Source organism: Beauveria bassiana (genome assembly GCF_000280675.1).
Source record: "Beauveria bassiana ARSEF 2860 unplaced genomic scaffold BBA_S00016, whole genome shotgun sequence".
Classification (NCBI taxonomy): domain Eukaryota; kingdom Fungi; phylum Ascomycota; class Sordariomycetes; order Hypocreales; family Cordycipitaceae; genus Beauveria; species Beauveria bassiana.
Window position 1 is genome coordinate 306,848 of NW_007930851.1, and position 14,599 is coordinate 321,446.

General features: G+C 56.1%; 6 protein-coding genes across 6 annotated transcripts; 3 read left to right on the forward strand and 3 right to left on the reverse strand.

Annotated features, from left to right (window-relative positions):
• Nucleotides 1-503: 503 nt before the first annotated feature.
• On the forward strand, nt 504-2,249 carry BBA_05911 (ATPase protein; the record flags this gene model as incomplete). The annotated part of the gene is made up of 1 exon (XM_008601008.1): nt 504-2,249. The coding sequence occupies one exon, from the start codon at nt 504-506 to the stop codon at nt 2,247-2,249; it is 1,746 nt and encodes a 581-aa protein (XP_008599230.1).
• Nucleotides 2,250-2,506: 257 nt separating this feature from the next.
• On the reverse strand, nt 2,507-5,032 carry BBA_05912 (DNA repair endonuclease rad2; the record flags this gene model as incomplete). The annotated part of the gene is made up of 3 exons (XM_008601009.1): nt 2,507-4,782; nt 4,836-4,972; nt 5,019-5,032. 3 exons carry the CDS (start codon nt 5,030-5,032, stop codon nt 2,507-2,509), a joined length of 2,427 nt encoding a protein of 808 aa, XP_008599231.1.
• Nucleotides 5,033-5,321: 289 nt separating this feature from the next.
• On the forward strand, nt 5,322-7,046 carry BBA_05913 (actin-related protein RO7; the record flags this gene model as incomplete). Its single annotated transcript, XM_008601010.1, has 2 exons — nt 5,322-5,728; nt 5,780-7,046. The coding sequence occupies 2 exons, from the start codon at nt 5,322-5,324 to the stop codon at nt 7,044-7,046; spliced, it is 1,674 nt and encodes a 557-aa protein (XP_008599232.1).
• Nucleotides 7,047-7,336: 290 nt separating this feature from the next.
• On the forward strand, nt 7,337-8,899 carry BBA_05914 (seryl-tRNA synthetase; the record flags this gene model as incomplete). The annotated part of the gene is made up of 1 exon (XM_008601011.1): nt 7,337-8,899. One exon carries the CDS (start codon nt 7,337-7,339, stop codon nt 8,897-8,899), a length of 1,563 nt encoding a protein of 520 aa, XP_008599233.1.
• A 322-nt stretch (nt 8,900-9,221) lies between these two features.
• BBA_05915 (uncharacterized protein) lies at nt 9,222-11,151 on the reverse strand (the record flags this gene model as incomplete). Its single annotated transcript, XM_008601012.1, has 7 exons — nt 9,222-9,463; nt 9,541-9,730; nt 9,799-10,466; nt 10,547-10,728; nt 10,785-10,846; nt 10,916-10,987; nt 11,065-11,151. 7 exons carry the CDS (start codon nt 11,149-11,151, stop codon nt 9,222-9,224), a joined length of 1,503 nt encoding a protein of 500 aa, XP_008599234.1.
• An 884-nt stretch (nt 11,152-12,035) lies between these two features.
• On the reverse strand, nt 12,036-13,858 carry BBA_05916 (cAMP-dependent protein kinase catalytic subunit; the record flags this gene model as incomplete). Its single annotated transcript, XM_008601013.1, has 4 exons — nt 12,036-12,063; nt 12,118-12,495; nt 12,554-12,807; nt 12,872-13,858. 4 exons carry the CDS (start codon nt 13,856-13,858, stop codon nt 12,036-12,038), a joined length of 1,647 nt encoding a protein of 548 aa, XP_008599235.1.
• Between the last annotated feature and the right edge of the window lie 741 nt (nt 13,859-14,599).

The window sequence follows — 14,599 nt, forward strand, 5'->3', positions numbered from 1 at the left end:
AAGGGCTTTTTTTTTTTTACAATCCAAATAGATGAGCTAGATTACGTATCTCATTCTCTCATATGTTCGACATGTCTAGTAATGTAAGAGAGGCTTTTCAACTTGATCCTACATAATCCGTAATCACGATACTGGATAATGTGAATGGTAGCATGATCTACACCCCGCAAGTAGGTGACACAGCCGATACTCTACTCAGTACATGACATTGAAAAGATCTACCATAATCAAATCTTTGCTCTGTTTGGCTTCATATTCCTCCCTCTTCATTCTTGTTACCTCATCTCCAGGTTGGCCGTTTTCGCTTAACCCTGGCCTCCGCTGCCGCCGTGGCGACATCAGCACTGTGAGTCGCGCTCTGTAGCCACTTAAACGCGTCTCCCAGTGAATTTTTTTGAGCAGCGGCAAAGCACCTCTTTCATATCTCCCATTGTCATCTCTTGCCTTTTTTCTGTCCGATATCTACTCGATTGCTCATCTTTCAATACTCTTTTGCTTCGCACATGTCTGTCGATTGCCCAATATGCAACAAACCCGTCAAATCCTCCGAGATCAATAACCACATCGACTCTGGTTGCACGAGCTTCGTCGTCGACAAGGAGTCACCACCCTCGACAGCCACCAACGGCACGGCCGCCTCATCGCAGCACCCGCCGCCGCCGCCGACGACGACGACGACACAAAAAAGAAGCGCCTCGAGCTTCTTCTCGACGCCCGCGCCGAAACGACTGCAAAATGCCGACCTTAAGCCTGTGACGCCCGCGCCGCTCATTGGCATGAAGCGAAGCTTTGACGAGGGCCCCGGCGCGAGCGACGCCAGCATCAGCGCGCCGTTGTCTCGAGTCAGTGATTTGAAGGAGGTACCGCCACTGAAAAGCAACGCCGAAGAGGCAGCAGCAACAGCAGCAGCAGCGCCGGCCGCCTCACTCTCGACGACGCCCGAGAACGGCAAGCTGGTCAAGCGCGCCAAGCTCAGCAAGGCGGCGCCGCTGGCGGAGCGCATGCGGCCGACGACGCTCGACGAGGTGTGCGGGCAGGAGCTCGTGGGTCCCAACGGCGTGCTGCGGTCGCTCATCGAGTCGGACCGGGTGCCGTCCATGATTCTCTGGGGCGGCGCGGGCACGGGCAAGACGACGATTGCGCGGTGCATCGCGCAGGCGACGGGTCGGCGCTTCGTCGAGATCAACGCCACGAGCTCCAGCGTGGGCGAGTGCAAGAAGCTGTTCCAGGAGGCGGCCAGCGACCTGGCGCTCGCGGGCCGGCGCACCATCATCTTTTGCGACGAGATTCACCGCTTCAACAAGGCGCAGCAGGACGTCTTCCTGCGGCCCGTCGAGATGGGCACCGTGACCCTCATCGGCGCCACCACCGAGAACCCGAGCTTCAAGGTCGTCCACGCGCTGCTGTCGCGCTGCCGCACGTTTACGCTGCAGGCGCTCAGCACCGACGACGTGGCCGCCATACTCAAACGGGCGCGCGACGCCGAGATGGCGGCCGGCACGTACCCGCAGACGGGGCTCGTCGACGACGCCATGCTGGGTTACCTGGCGCGCTTCTCCGACGGCGACGCCCGCACGGCGCTCAACCTGCTGGAGCTGGCGCTGTCGCTGACGGCCCGGCCCGGCGCCACGCAGGACGGCATCAAGGCGTCGCTGACCAAGACGCTCGTCTACGACCGCGCCGGCGACCAGCACTACGACACCATTTCGGCCTTTCACAAGTCGGTCCGCGGCGGCGACGCCGACGCCGCCCTCTACTACCTGGCGCGCATGCTGCAGTCGGGCGAGGACCCCCTGTTCGTCGCCCGCCGCATGGTCGTCATCGCCTCCGAGGACGTTGGCCTCGCCGACAGCTCGCTGCTGCCCCTCGCCACCGCCGCCTACACGGCCGCGCAGCAGATTGGCATGCCCGAGGCCCGCATACCGCTCGCCCACTGCGCCGTCGCCCTCTGCCTCGCGCCCAAGAGCACGCGCGCCTACCGCGCCCTCAACAACGCCTACGCGGCCCTCCGCGAGCCCGGCGTCGCCGCCCTGCCCGTGCCTCTGCACCTGCGCAACGCGCCCACGCGGCTGATGCGGGATCTGGGCTACGGCGCAGAGTACAAGTACCCGCCCAACTACCGCGACGGCCGCGTCAGCCAGTCATATCTGCCAGAGGAGCTTCTCGGGCGGCGCTTTCTCGAGGACAGGGACTTGGGCACGCAGGTTGACCCGGATGTCGTCATGAAGGACGAGGGGGCACAGGCATGAAACACTGGAAGGGTGAAAAAGGTGTACAAGAGCAAGCGGGGAGGGGTTTCATTATAGCATTCATGGCGCTCGAATTCACAAGTTCAGGATCATATTTTGGCATTGGTCGCCAAAGGTAGTCGTAGTTGGAAACCTACTACCAATAAAACGTTGTACATTCCATTCATTCATCTGTCTGAGCTGCAGCCTTTCTAATGATACAAGTAATATAAATGATGATGCTCATGCAATAAAACGCCACTATGCTTGTACACCCGCTACTCTTCTGTAAGATCAATAATAGAGACATCGCTCCACCGAGTCACCTTACCCTTTATATTAGACGCGGCCAGCTTGGCCTCTTCTCGAGCTATGACCTCATCCCTCTGACCAACGTCCACTTCGATTTCGCGCAGCGTGCCCGCGGCGCCCGGGACGAGTAGCTTCTTCCGCCGCGATGGCGTGGGGCTGCCGCTCCTGTCACCGCTCGCAGCCTGGCTCTCTTGGGACCGGCGTTTACTAGGAGATGAAGGCTCTGCTGGTAGCATGTCGGACATGGACAACGGAGAAGAATCGGCATCTAATGAATCATCTAGTAGTTGCTTCTCTGACTGGCACGACAAAGCCGGCTCTGTGGATTTGGGCTCCGTTGTTTTGCGCGCTGTATAAAAGTCCAACGAGGTTTGCTTAAACTTTGGAGCTGATCTCGATGCTACAGTCTTTGTTGGATTGACCGGACGCCTGGACCCTGATTTTAACCTCGACGGCGAAGCAGCCGCGGCAAACTGCGAATGTAAGGAGCTAGCAGCCGGCGCAGGCTGTGAGGTAGGGGCCTGAGAGAAGGGTGCTGTAGATGATGGCGAGGTTTGACGGGGAGGACTGGACGAAATAACAATGGCTTCGGAGTAGACAGTGCTTTTGGAGGGTCTAGGCGGGATGTGTAAGCGAGCTTCCCCCTTGTCTGGGCTGCCTGTAGCAAAGGCGCCGGTCTGCTTACTTTGAGATCGAGGGGGCGTTTTCGGTGGGCGAGGGAGTGGTGGCAGCTCCTGAGACGGTGTGGTGGCCTCGATAGAAGAAGAGGGCACCTTATTTCGTGGTGATGATGGCTTGTCTTTCGTGACGCCTTTTGTGGCAACATTCGACTTCTTGCTAATCGAAAAGAGCTCATGAGATGGTATGACGGCCTCGGTAGAAGAAGAGGGCACCTTCTTTCGTGATGGTGATGGATTGGCTTTCATGACGCATTCTGTGGCAGCATTCGACTTCTTGCTAATCCGAAAGAAGCTGTCAATGGCGCCTGTAGGCATTCCAGTGTCCTTGGCCGGCTTGGCTGCCTTTTGGGCTTGCTTCTTCTTGGGTGACTTTCGAAGCGCCTTGGCAGCCTCTGCGGCCTCGAATCTTTGTATTGATTCTGGGGCATAGTGCTTTGTGACATCCTCCAATACCCAAGCAAGCTCAGGGACAGTTACGTCAAACGTCTGCGGTGTTTTGGCTTCTGTCACCTGCGAGGGGGCGTACTCGTCGTCGCTATTAAGGGCGAGCCCAGCTCTCCCGTAGCTAATGTCCTCTGCCACCTCTGTGGACAGATCAATGGGAACCACCTCCTGAGGTATGTATGATAGCCGCAATTCTGGAGTGGCGTCGGTGCTGAAATGAGTTCGGCGTTTCGTGATGTCCTGGATAAGGTTGCGTGACTGCATCAGGTTTTGAATAAGCATCGCTTGACCCAGTACTCGAATGAATTTGATAGCGCCCTCTCGGTAATCCCAGTCAAACGTCTCGCGGGCGAATTCGCGAAGAGAAGCCAGATCAATAGTCATCGGTTGTAACTTTTGGCGGATCGTTTCCAGATTTGTCTTTGGCGATACAACTGGATGAGTATAATATCGTAGTATCTCCATGTTAGGGAAGTCGTCAGGTATATTCAAGCTCTTGTGTTTTGTTCGAAAATGGCCACTTTCGTTGGTGACGAGCTCGTGGCGTAGTTCTGCTCTCCACGCGTCAATGCTGGCCGTGTCGGAGGTCTTGAGTTTGCAAAGAGAGCTGCCAAATCCGGCATTGGCAGCTTCGCATGCAACCTTGACACCGCATCCAGGTAGGCCGTCCGGGAGATAGTCGCCGCCACTCATGAGAGCGACGAGCACCATGCCCTGCCGGTCCAAGCCATGATTAGCAACGGCAGCTGTGTCGTAAAGCGAGACGTGTGTAGGCACTGTGACTGTCTTTCCCTCGGCTGACCAATTTCGAAGGGTCTTTGTACAGCCAAACATGATTGTGTCGACATCTTCGCTGAGCACTGCGTCAACAATGCCATGACGTTGGAGCAATGCACACTCTGCCTCTGCCTCGCCCGGCGCATCCAGAGCAGGTAAGCCAAATAAGCGAATCAGGCGCTTGGCCTGTGAATTTGCAACGCCATCGCCGCGACCTGATCTTTTGTTTCGTTTGGTGGTGGGTTTATTGGGGCCGTCAAAGACAAAAATTGGCTGGACGGGAATAGCAAGCAATCGTACAAGTCTGTAAAAGAGGGTTCGAATCGCAGGGTTCGTGCCACCTAGTTGCTTGGGTCAGATGAAGTGCAGACTACTGATGAAATTCCTTGCGCACCTCTTGCAGCCTGCGCTTGGAATTGCCAGATTGCGACGTCAATGGCGATTCGTAGCGGGCGGCCTTCGGCTTGGAGTGTATCGGCCGCGAGTTTGGACAGTGACACGCGCTGGCCTGGGCCAAGCTCTCCGTAGATGCTAAAATTGTTAGAAATGCCCAAGATACAACAGTCAGGCAGCATACCCTTTGATACCCATCAGAAAGTCATATTGAAGTCATTGGCAGCGAAATTATGCAAAGTGCACGATGCTAATGTGGCTAGTTGTAGAGTTGACGGTTTGGCCTGCTCTGGTTGCTCTGGTGAAGGCACTGATTGTTGACTTTACTGGGGCATCGGCGCCTAACCTGCCGACGCTTATTTTTACCAGCGAGTGTTTGCTAGCGGCTTCATTGGCCCGCCAGGGGGGTCTTAAGCTTGTTTGAGTTGCTCAAGCTCTCCATCTGGCAACCAACACTTGATGACATTACCGCGCCAAATTTAGCATCATGGCTTCCGGAGACGGCCCGGCTCTGGCTCATAGGAGTGTCTCCAACATAAGAACTGCTCAAGGCCAACAGCCGACGCCCTCAACACCACATACACCGCCGCGTGCCATTCCAGGTTCCTACGGCTCCCCGGCCACCGTTCGCGCCGACGATGATTTTCTACTCATTGAAATCGGCTCCCGTAATATCCGCGTAGGCTTTGCCGGCGACAGCGTTCCGAAAGCAGTGCTGTCAAGCGGGCCGCAAGACCAACGGCGTGCTGGTGACTTTAGGCAGTGGACCGAGTCGGAAGCGCTGAGAGAGTACTGGGCACCCGAGTATGAGATTTGGCGCTACGACCTGCGAGATTTTAATCTTGGCTTATTCCAAGATAAGCTTGAGAGAATGCTCCGTGATGCATTCACGCGGTACGGCAATTGCTTCGCTCGCTCACTGGCCAGACGCTGATTTGCGACTAGACATTTGCTCATTGACTCGCGGCCGCGAAGAGCTGGCCTAGTCTTGGACTCTGCAGTGCCTATACCGCTTCTGTCATCTGTCCTTGATATTCTATTCACAAAATTCCAAGCGCCTTTGGTGTCGTTGCTGGCCGCTCCGACCATGACGGCGGTGGCGGCTGGCATGCGCTCAGCGCTGGTGATTGACATGGGCTGGTCCGAAACCGTTGTCACCAGCGTTTATGAATACCGCGAGGTCAAGTGTACCCGCAGCATAAGAGCAGGAAAGAGTCTTCTGAACAAAACATACAAACTACTACACAACATCATCACCGGAAAAGAAGACGAAGAAGAATTGCGAGAAGCCAATCATGTCATCTCCTTTTCCGAATGCCAAGATATCATGTGTCGACTCATGTGGTGCCGAGGCGCCGCCAATAGATCAACGCAAAGGCAGTCGACACAGCTGGATACTGTGGTAGAACAGGACGAAACAGAAGCAGCTGCATCACATGTTCGAGGAGAGGCTAGGGTTCCATTGCAGTCGACATCTCAGCCAAAGACTATTCAAGTCTCGTTTGAGAAACTGGCGGATCTTTGTGACGACGCCATGTTCGACTCATCTGCTAATCCATCCTCTTTTGACGATCACGAACTCCCTCTGCATTGGCTTGTGTATCAACATCTACTCCAGCTACCACTCGATGTCAGGGCTGTTTGCATGTCCCGCATCATGTTCACTGGTGGCTGTTCAAATATTCTGGGCATCAAGGAAAGGCTTGTTAATGAAGTGTCCAGCATCGTTGATAAGCGTGGATGGACTCCAGTCACCGGAAAGGGCGTTGATCGTCTACGGAATAGTGCGCAAATTCGCCGCAGCAGCACAATCTCACGATCCGCCGAGTCTCCTGCCCCGTCGGAGTTGAGTGATGATAGCGAGCAATTTCAATCTCGGCCAAGCTCCATCGCCACGCAGACTGAAGAGGATGCAATCGAGGCAAAGCTGGCCAGAAATCGAAGAATCTTGCCCCAGATTCAGGGGCAGCTGCGCGTACTGCATTCGCTAGGTCCTTGGGCTGGCGCCAGCCTGCTCTGCCAGCTCAAGATTCCCGCCATGGCAACCGTCGACAAAGAGCTCTGGCTGCAGCAGGGTGCTAGCGGCGCATCGCGCGCCAGTGATGTGGATATCAAAATGCAGCAGAGGCAGAGCATGGGAGCTGCTGGCCTGATAAGAGCAGGCGGAGGCCAGCATGTGAATTGGACGTTGGGAACTTGGGGCTCGATTTGAGCCCGGCTCTTGATGGCCTAGTAGATACCAAGGAGTTATTCTGGCGCACCACCACTGAGCTGCATTAACGATATATTACCAATGGCATTCAATAATTGAATCAAGATGAATGAAAATCATAAACGAGTTAAATGAGTCATGACGATTCTGACAGCTCACTGGTATGAGTGACGTTGTGCCTAGATTGCGCACTCGGCTAATTGCATAAAGGCGCTCCTTGCCAAGTCACCTCACCTCCAACTTTCAACACAAGATTGTTCAGCATCATGTAAAACACATCCACACCCGTCATGCAAAGGGTAATGAAACGGCTACATTGCCCGTCACTAAAGCTGGTGACGCGGCCTGCGGCGCATCGAAGCTATGCGTCGGCCGCGAAGCGCCCGTCCAATGGACCCAAGCCCGCGCTGGATATCAAGCACATCCGCCAACACCCAGAACGGTACGAGACGACATGCAAGGAGCGCCTGTACACGGCGCAAGCGGACAACCCCGCGCGCATCATTGCGCTGAGCGAGCAGCTGGTGCAGCTGCAGCACAGCGGGCGGGGTCTGCGAGAGCGCGCCAACCTGCTGCGGCGGGTGCTGGCCAACCCGGCCACGCTGACCGACGACAGCACGCTCGGGGACTTGAAGGCGCTGAGCCGGGAGGAGCTGCACGCGGACGCGCGGCGCATCAAGGAGGAGCTGGCCGAGACGGTGCGGCTCGAGACGGACGCGCAGCGGACGCTCGAGGAGCTCGCGCTGCAGCTGCCTAACCTGACGAGCGCGGAGACGCCGCGGGGCGCGGAGCCGCGCGTGCTGAGCTACATCAACGAGAAGCCGCTGTTTGACGAGGAAGGGCGCAGCAGCAGCAGCGGCAGCCAGCACATTTGGCGCTCGCACGTGCACATTGGCGCCGAGCTCGGCATCCTCGACTTTGCCAGCGCGTCGGTCACGTCGGGCTGGGGCTGGTACTACCTGGTGGGCGCCGCGGCGCAGCTCGAGCAGGCGCTGGTGCAGTACGCGCTCGCCGTCGTCACGCGCCACGGCTGGACGCAGGTTGCGCCGCCGAGCATCGTCTACGCGCACATGGGCGCCGCGTGCGGCTTCCAGCCGCGCGACCAGCACGGCGAGCAGCAAGTGTACGCGCTCGCGCAGACGCCCGACGACGCCGCCGCCGGCGTGCCGTCGCTCGTGCTGGCGGGCACGTCGGAGATTCCGCTCGCCGGCATGAAGGCCATGACGACGCTCGACACGGCCGACCTGCCTCTCAAGCGCGTCGCCGTGTCGCGGTGCTACCGCGCCGAGGCCGGCGCCCGCGGCGCCAGCACGCGAGGCCTGTACCGCGTGCACGAGTTTACAAAGGTGGAGATGCTGGCGTGGACGCGCGCCGATGCCGACGCGGCCCAGGACGTCTTTGACGAGATGCTCGACCTACAGACCGAGATACTAGGGTCGCTGGGCCTGCACGCCCGCGTGCTCGAGATGCCCGCCAGCGACCTCGGCGCGTCCGCCACGCGCAAGGTCGACATGGAGGCTTGGTTCCCGAGCAGGCAAGAGCACAGCGACGGCTGGGGCGAGGTCTCGTCGGCCAGCATCTGCACCGACTACCAGACGCGGCGTCTGCAGACGCGCGCGCGCCCCGGCGGCCACTCGGCCGGTGGCAGCGGAGGAGGAGTAGGCGGAGGGGGGGCTGCGGACGCCGGGTTCCCTTGGACACTAAATGGCACGGCGCTGGCGGTGCCGCGCGTCCTGGCCGCGCTGCTCGAGGTCGGCTGGGATGAAAAGGCAAAGACGGTGACGATCCCAGAGTGTCTGCGGCCGTGGATGGATGGGCGCGACAAGATTGGCCCGCCGACACCTCGAAAATAGTCGAGGAGCTAAACCTGTTGAGAGAGGTGGCACCTCTGAGAGTTTTGGTCTTGGGGGGATGGAAGGGCCTTTTGATACTTATGTGTGTAGCATCCTTCTTCATGTACGAATATTTAGATTTAGGCTCTGCTTTTGAGTCGCGGTTTGCATGAACCATTGAATATAATACCACCTTTGACTCACTACTTCAAGCAATGCATATATATAAATGTGACGCTAGACACTCCTTGTTACTTTGACTGTTGAATAGAAAGATGAGGCTCATATGGTATCGTAATTCGTCAGATGGAAAAGCACAGTGTCCAAGCCACCACCCATTCCGTTACCGCGGTGGGGGACTGATTGTGTTCCAGGTATGATTCTTGCTCATGGTCCTCTTCCGCAGGTTCATCATAATGTCGAGCTCCATCTTGGTAATGTCCTTTTCCAGATCCTCGTCGTCTTGCGCATACTGCGCCTCTTTCCGCTTGTCATACCAGATCCAGATGCCGACAATGGCCGCCGTGATGGGAATGGTGAGGAGAAAGTAAACCCAGAGCTTGTCCGAGATGACAGGGCCGCCACCTTGGCTCTACAAGTTAGCGTCTTCAATTCGGAGCGAGTCTTGGCGTCTCTTGTCAGAGGAGGAAGAAGAAGCTCACTGGATTGAAAATTGAAAAACGTCATGCTAAACACGGACGCGAGAAACGTGCCCGGGAGAAAGAGCGTGCCGAGCAGGGAGATGGTCTTCATAGCCGTGCTGTCGCGCTTGCTGGCGTGGGCGATGCGGCGCTGCTCTCCGGCGATTTCGAGGTTGAGACGGGCTTCGCGCTGCGACATGATGTTGTACAGCTGCGAGAGAAAGCTCATTAGCAATTGCGTTCCATGCGCACATCTTTCCAGAACAAGTTGCAGCATACCGCTTCTCGCTGCACCTTTAGTCGCTGCAGAGTCGTGTGAATGTAATTTTCCAAGCCCGTGAGCTTGACCTTGTAAAAGTCCATGCGAGCCAGCATCGACCTATGCAGCCGATCCAGCTGCCTCCTCTCCTCGTCCCTCGCCGCCGCCGCCGCCGCTTCCGCCTCCGCCTCCGCACTCTGATTGCTTCTCGCCGCCGCCGTCGCCTCATGCATGTCCTTGAACAGACCCATTGCCTTTTCCATTTCCCCCGTCAGCGCCATGTACGCCTGCGGCCGCTTCCACAGCACATTCGAGTGGCACTCGACCAGGTCGCGGTTCAAGCCGTCGACCTCGAGCTGGCCGTTTTGAAAGTACTGCTCGCCCACCTCAATCTCGTCTCGCATGCTCACGGCGTGCTCCAGTCGCCGCAGCCAGTCGCGCGCGTCGCGCTGCTTCTGGTCGTTGGCCGGCGCGAGGTCGTGCGCGAGGATAATGGTGGGCAGCAGCAGCGGGTGGCCGGCCTGCGCGGCGCACGCGCGCAGATGCCGCAGCGCCGCGACAATGTCCGACGACGGCGTGCCCTTGACGAAGCCCGTCGTCACGCCCGTCGCAAACGAGTGCGACAGCATCATCTCCCAGCCGCGCGTCCGGCCCTTTTTGCGCACGTCCGACTTGCGGTGCACAATATCTGCGGTTGCCCAACAACGCTTTTGAGTCAGCAAGCGTCAAGACCAGAGAGAATGAATGAAGCATGCGGTCAGGACTCACGCAGATGGGGATCGGCGTCGTCGTGGTCGTACGAGCTCCAGAAAAAGGGTCCGACGACAGACGTGGTTTCTATCCCGCGAAAGGGCAGTCGGAGAACCCGCACCATTTGCTCATATACATCCTTGGGGAGGGACAAGACCTTGGGCATAAAAGTATCCTTGTCCTGAGCATCAGTTTGAACGCTACAAATATATCAGCACGATTGATAGACGCATTATATCAGCCACACAGCACTCACACCAGCCGAATGCCACTCAAGAGCGAGGTTCCGGGACGCAGCTCTGGCGGTGCAAAGGCGCCCTACCAGACAGCATCAGCATCGTTCTTTGTCTGCATCTGCATCTAGACCATGACGGCAATGAAACGCACCCTGCGATGGAGAAAGTTTTCAAATTCATCTCGAGTTAAAATATGTTCCTCGCAGGAATTGTGAAAAGGGTCCTATTCTCCTGGTCAGCTTTGTCAAACCTTTCAATCCCTCCCTCCAGTGGTCAGCAGAGAGAGAGAGGCCGCCCTACTGAGTAATTAAAGATTTCCACATATTTTGTCGCCTCGGTCACCACGCGACACTCGTTGACATATTGCCGAAACAAATAATCGTCCATTCTGCTTCTTCACGGTGCCCAATCTTTCCCTGCAACTGTCGTGCAGCCTCAGAAAAAAAAAAGGGCTGGTGGTGATAGTTAACAGCTGCTGCGCCGCCAAGTCGTCCTACCCCAGCAAGTAACAAGACGACTGTCCAAACGAATGATCGCAATGCCAAGACAAGATTTCGATGGCAAAACGAAACGGATGCAAGAACCAAGAGATCAGTCTCAATTCTTCAAAAATTTCCATCGGGGCAACCCGCATCGGAACACCGTCTGTCCGCGTGGCTGATTGGTAACCACAGTGTAGATCCCCAGCCTCCGCCGTTGTGCAGATAAGATGGCTGCAGAACAGACACAGAACAGCCAGCACAAGATAAACTACCGAAGGACTACGGATACCTACCTACTGCCTACCTAGGTAAGATGCGCCCACTTGCGGAGCGTCCTGCAGCCATAGTACATGGCCCCTGTCATGCACACCGAATAGACTCGCCTAGAACTGGGAACCAGCCATTTTGCTTATTGTGCGAAGTTGCTGGCAACTGGCCGTTGTCGCCAATGCTCGTCCAAAGTCAACCAGTCATATTCAAAAGGTGTTTTTTTTTCCTGCTTTCTGTTTCTCTCGCAACAACGGTATAAATATTTGGTTATACAGATGCTTCTCATAGTGCATGTAGTAAAGACTTGGAGCGTGCGGTAATGTGTAATCATGGCCTTGACCATTTCGGAGTCTTCCACCCGGTATCCGTCACACGAAACAAAACAAAACAGCGTCATTCCCTGCCAGTGCTCGTGTCTTGCAATATGTACCCGCAGGCACGGGCTTATCCGACTGCCCTGCAGTCGACTGCGTCTGCCATATTTCTCTTCCTCAATTATCCTTCATCTTGGCCAATGGACTAGAACTCGGTGAACAGGTGGCCGTACCTAGTGGCTTTGTTAGAGATTGAGTCCTATTTTCTTCTCTTGTGCTTGTCATACTCATCAGGTCCGCCAGCATGGCCGTAGCCATCTGGATCCTCTGCATATCTATCAAACTGGCTCGCGTCGCCGGTACCAGCCTTGACTGGTGGTGTATATGGCGCATCGATATCTTTTCTGGCCAATCGATCCCACGTCACTTCGGAGAACCATGCGTGGTTCTTCACGTCCGCAGGTCCGCCATAGAGATTGCCAAGTCTCTTTGTCAGATCTGCTGTGATGAGTCGTTCGAGCAGATTTTGGGCATCCGCGTTTACGTATGCAGGGTATTTGACTTTGCCCTTGAGAATGTTCTCATATATTCTCATTGGCGAGCCGCTATCCCAGAACGGCGTGTAGCCGCACAGCATTTCGTAGATGAGGATGCCAAGTGACCACCTAGCTTCAGCGATTAGCCATTGATGCCGCTTGGCAGAGAGCGCTCCTTATCATTTACCAGTCTACAGACTTGTTGTAGCCCTTGTTGGACACGACTTCGGGCGCCAGATAATCTGGAGTGCCGCACAGTGTCCACGTCTTGTCCGGGACACGCTTGGCGAACCCAAAGTCGGTAATCTTGAGGTGCCCATGACGATCTAGTAGCAAATTTTCCGGCTTCAAGTCTCTGTATATAATGTTTTTCGAGTGCAGATACTCGAGCGCCAGGGTGGCCTCGGCAGCATAAAACTTGGCAACAGGGTTGGGAAAACGCTAATTAAACACCTTAGCATGCAATCTGGACGCGGAATAGGGGGATACACGGGGGAAAACTAACCCCAGACTTTCTCAATAATGAAAAGAGCTCGCCACCTTCAACAAAGTCCATGACCATGTACAGGCTTTTCCAGTCCTGAAAAGTACCCCAGAGGGTGATGAGAAAGGGATGCTTGACGTCGCTGAGCATGCGGCGCTCGTCATTGGTGTGCTCAACCTGCTTCATCTTGACGACTTGGGCCTTTTTCAAGACCTTGATGGCGTAGAAACGCTGATTGTGCTTGGACTGAACGAGGTGAACTCGGCCGAAACTACCGGTACCGAGGGTTCTGAGGATATCAAAGTCGGTTAGGGAGTATTTGCCCTTTGTGGTGCGAGGTTGAGATATGGAGGCCTGCTGGTGGTGATGGCTTTGGTGTTGCTGCTGCAGCTGCTGGGCCTGTTGATAAAGAGGCACCTGGTGTTGCTGCTGCTGCTGCTGCGGGTTCTGCTGCTGCGGATGCATTGCGACGCTGGGGACGGGATGAGCTTGCTGCTGTTGTTGTTGAAGACGGTCAGGGTCGGTGCCAGGGCTCTCACTGGCGGCATGGGGGTTCTGAGGGATGAGGTTGGCGGGATAGTGGGAATTGGGATAATTGTTGTTGTTGGAGATGGCGGCCTCGGGTTGCTGCGTGTTCATTAGGTTGCTGATGGCAGGGAGATTTTGGTGCTGGAGGGTCCCTGCCCCTCCGTACGCGGGATTCATCTGGGGTTGCTGCTGCTGCTGCTGGGTGGGGGATTGTTCGCTAGCCGTTTGCGCTTGCTGCTGGAAGGTCGAGGTTGTCGAGACTGAGATCGGGATCGTAGGCTGAGCGGCGCCGTGGCTGGACGGACTTGCCTGATGAGGGACGGCGGCAGCGGCAGCGGCAGCGGGAGCGCCAACAGACTGGCGGGCCGAGTCAAAAGGCTTCGAGTTTGCAGGTGAGACTGGGCTTGTGGGATTTGATGATGAGGGATCAGAGGTACCCTCTCTCGTCCTCTTCTTCTTGAGAAAGCCTAGTCCAGGCATATGGTGATGACGCGGGTGCGCGGTTTGCTTGTTAAGGGCGGGGACGAGTGAATTGACTTTTTTGCCTGGGCAAGGCGAGTCGTCGCGCCAGTCAATGGCAGACGATTGAGGCAGCGCTGCGCAAGCCGAAGCAAAAGAATGAGAAGGGATAGCGAGCACGAGAAACAGCAAAGCGGGGAGGACGGGTTCTGAGAGGTAAGAAGACAGCTTTTACCTAGTTCCAGAGCTAGGCCGGGCCGGCAAGTATCTCTGCAGCTTGGGTAGCAAGGCCTGATCTGGAATTGGGCAGAGAAGGCGAGGTTGTGTGGCTGGAAAATGACACTACAGAATGAGGCGAGTTCAAAGATGGGAAGTGCTCAGGACTTTGCATGGGGAGAGGGGAAGAGACAAGCAAAAGGTGAGAGGCGGGAGATGAGCCAAATGGTCGATTTGACACCAAAATGGTGTTGAAGGTGGAGGAGAGGGAGATGCGGGGGTTGTAGTGAGGTACCTGGTCAGACCACCAAAACTTGGACAAAGATGAAGTACCTTTTTTGTCGAGTACTGTTTTTAGCTTGGCCCGCCACAAGTAAGCTTTCCGGATCAGGCCCTTGCGATCCTGGCGGTTGCGGTCGCGAACAGTTGTAATTCTAATTTGATGGCAATCACAGCTATCAAAATTTCTATTATTACGATTACGTAGAGCTGCAGATGGCTTGATCATTCCTTCACCAGCAGCCCAACTGGACGGATACCTGAAAA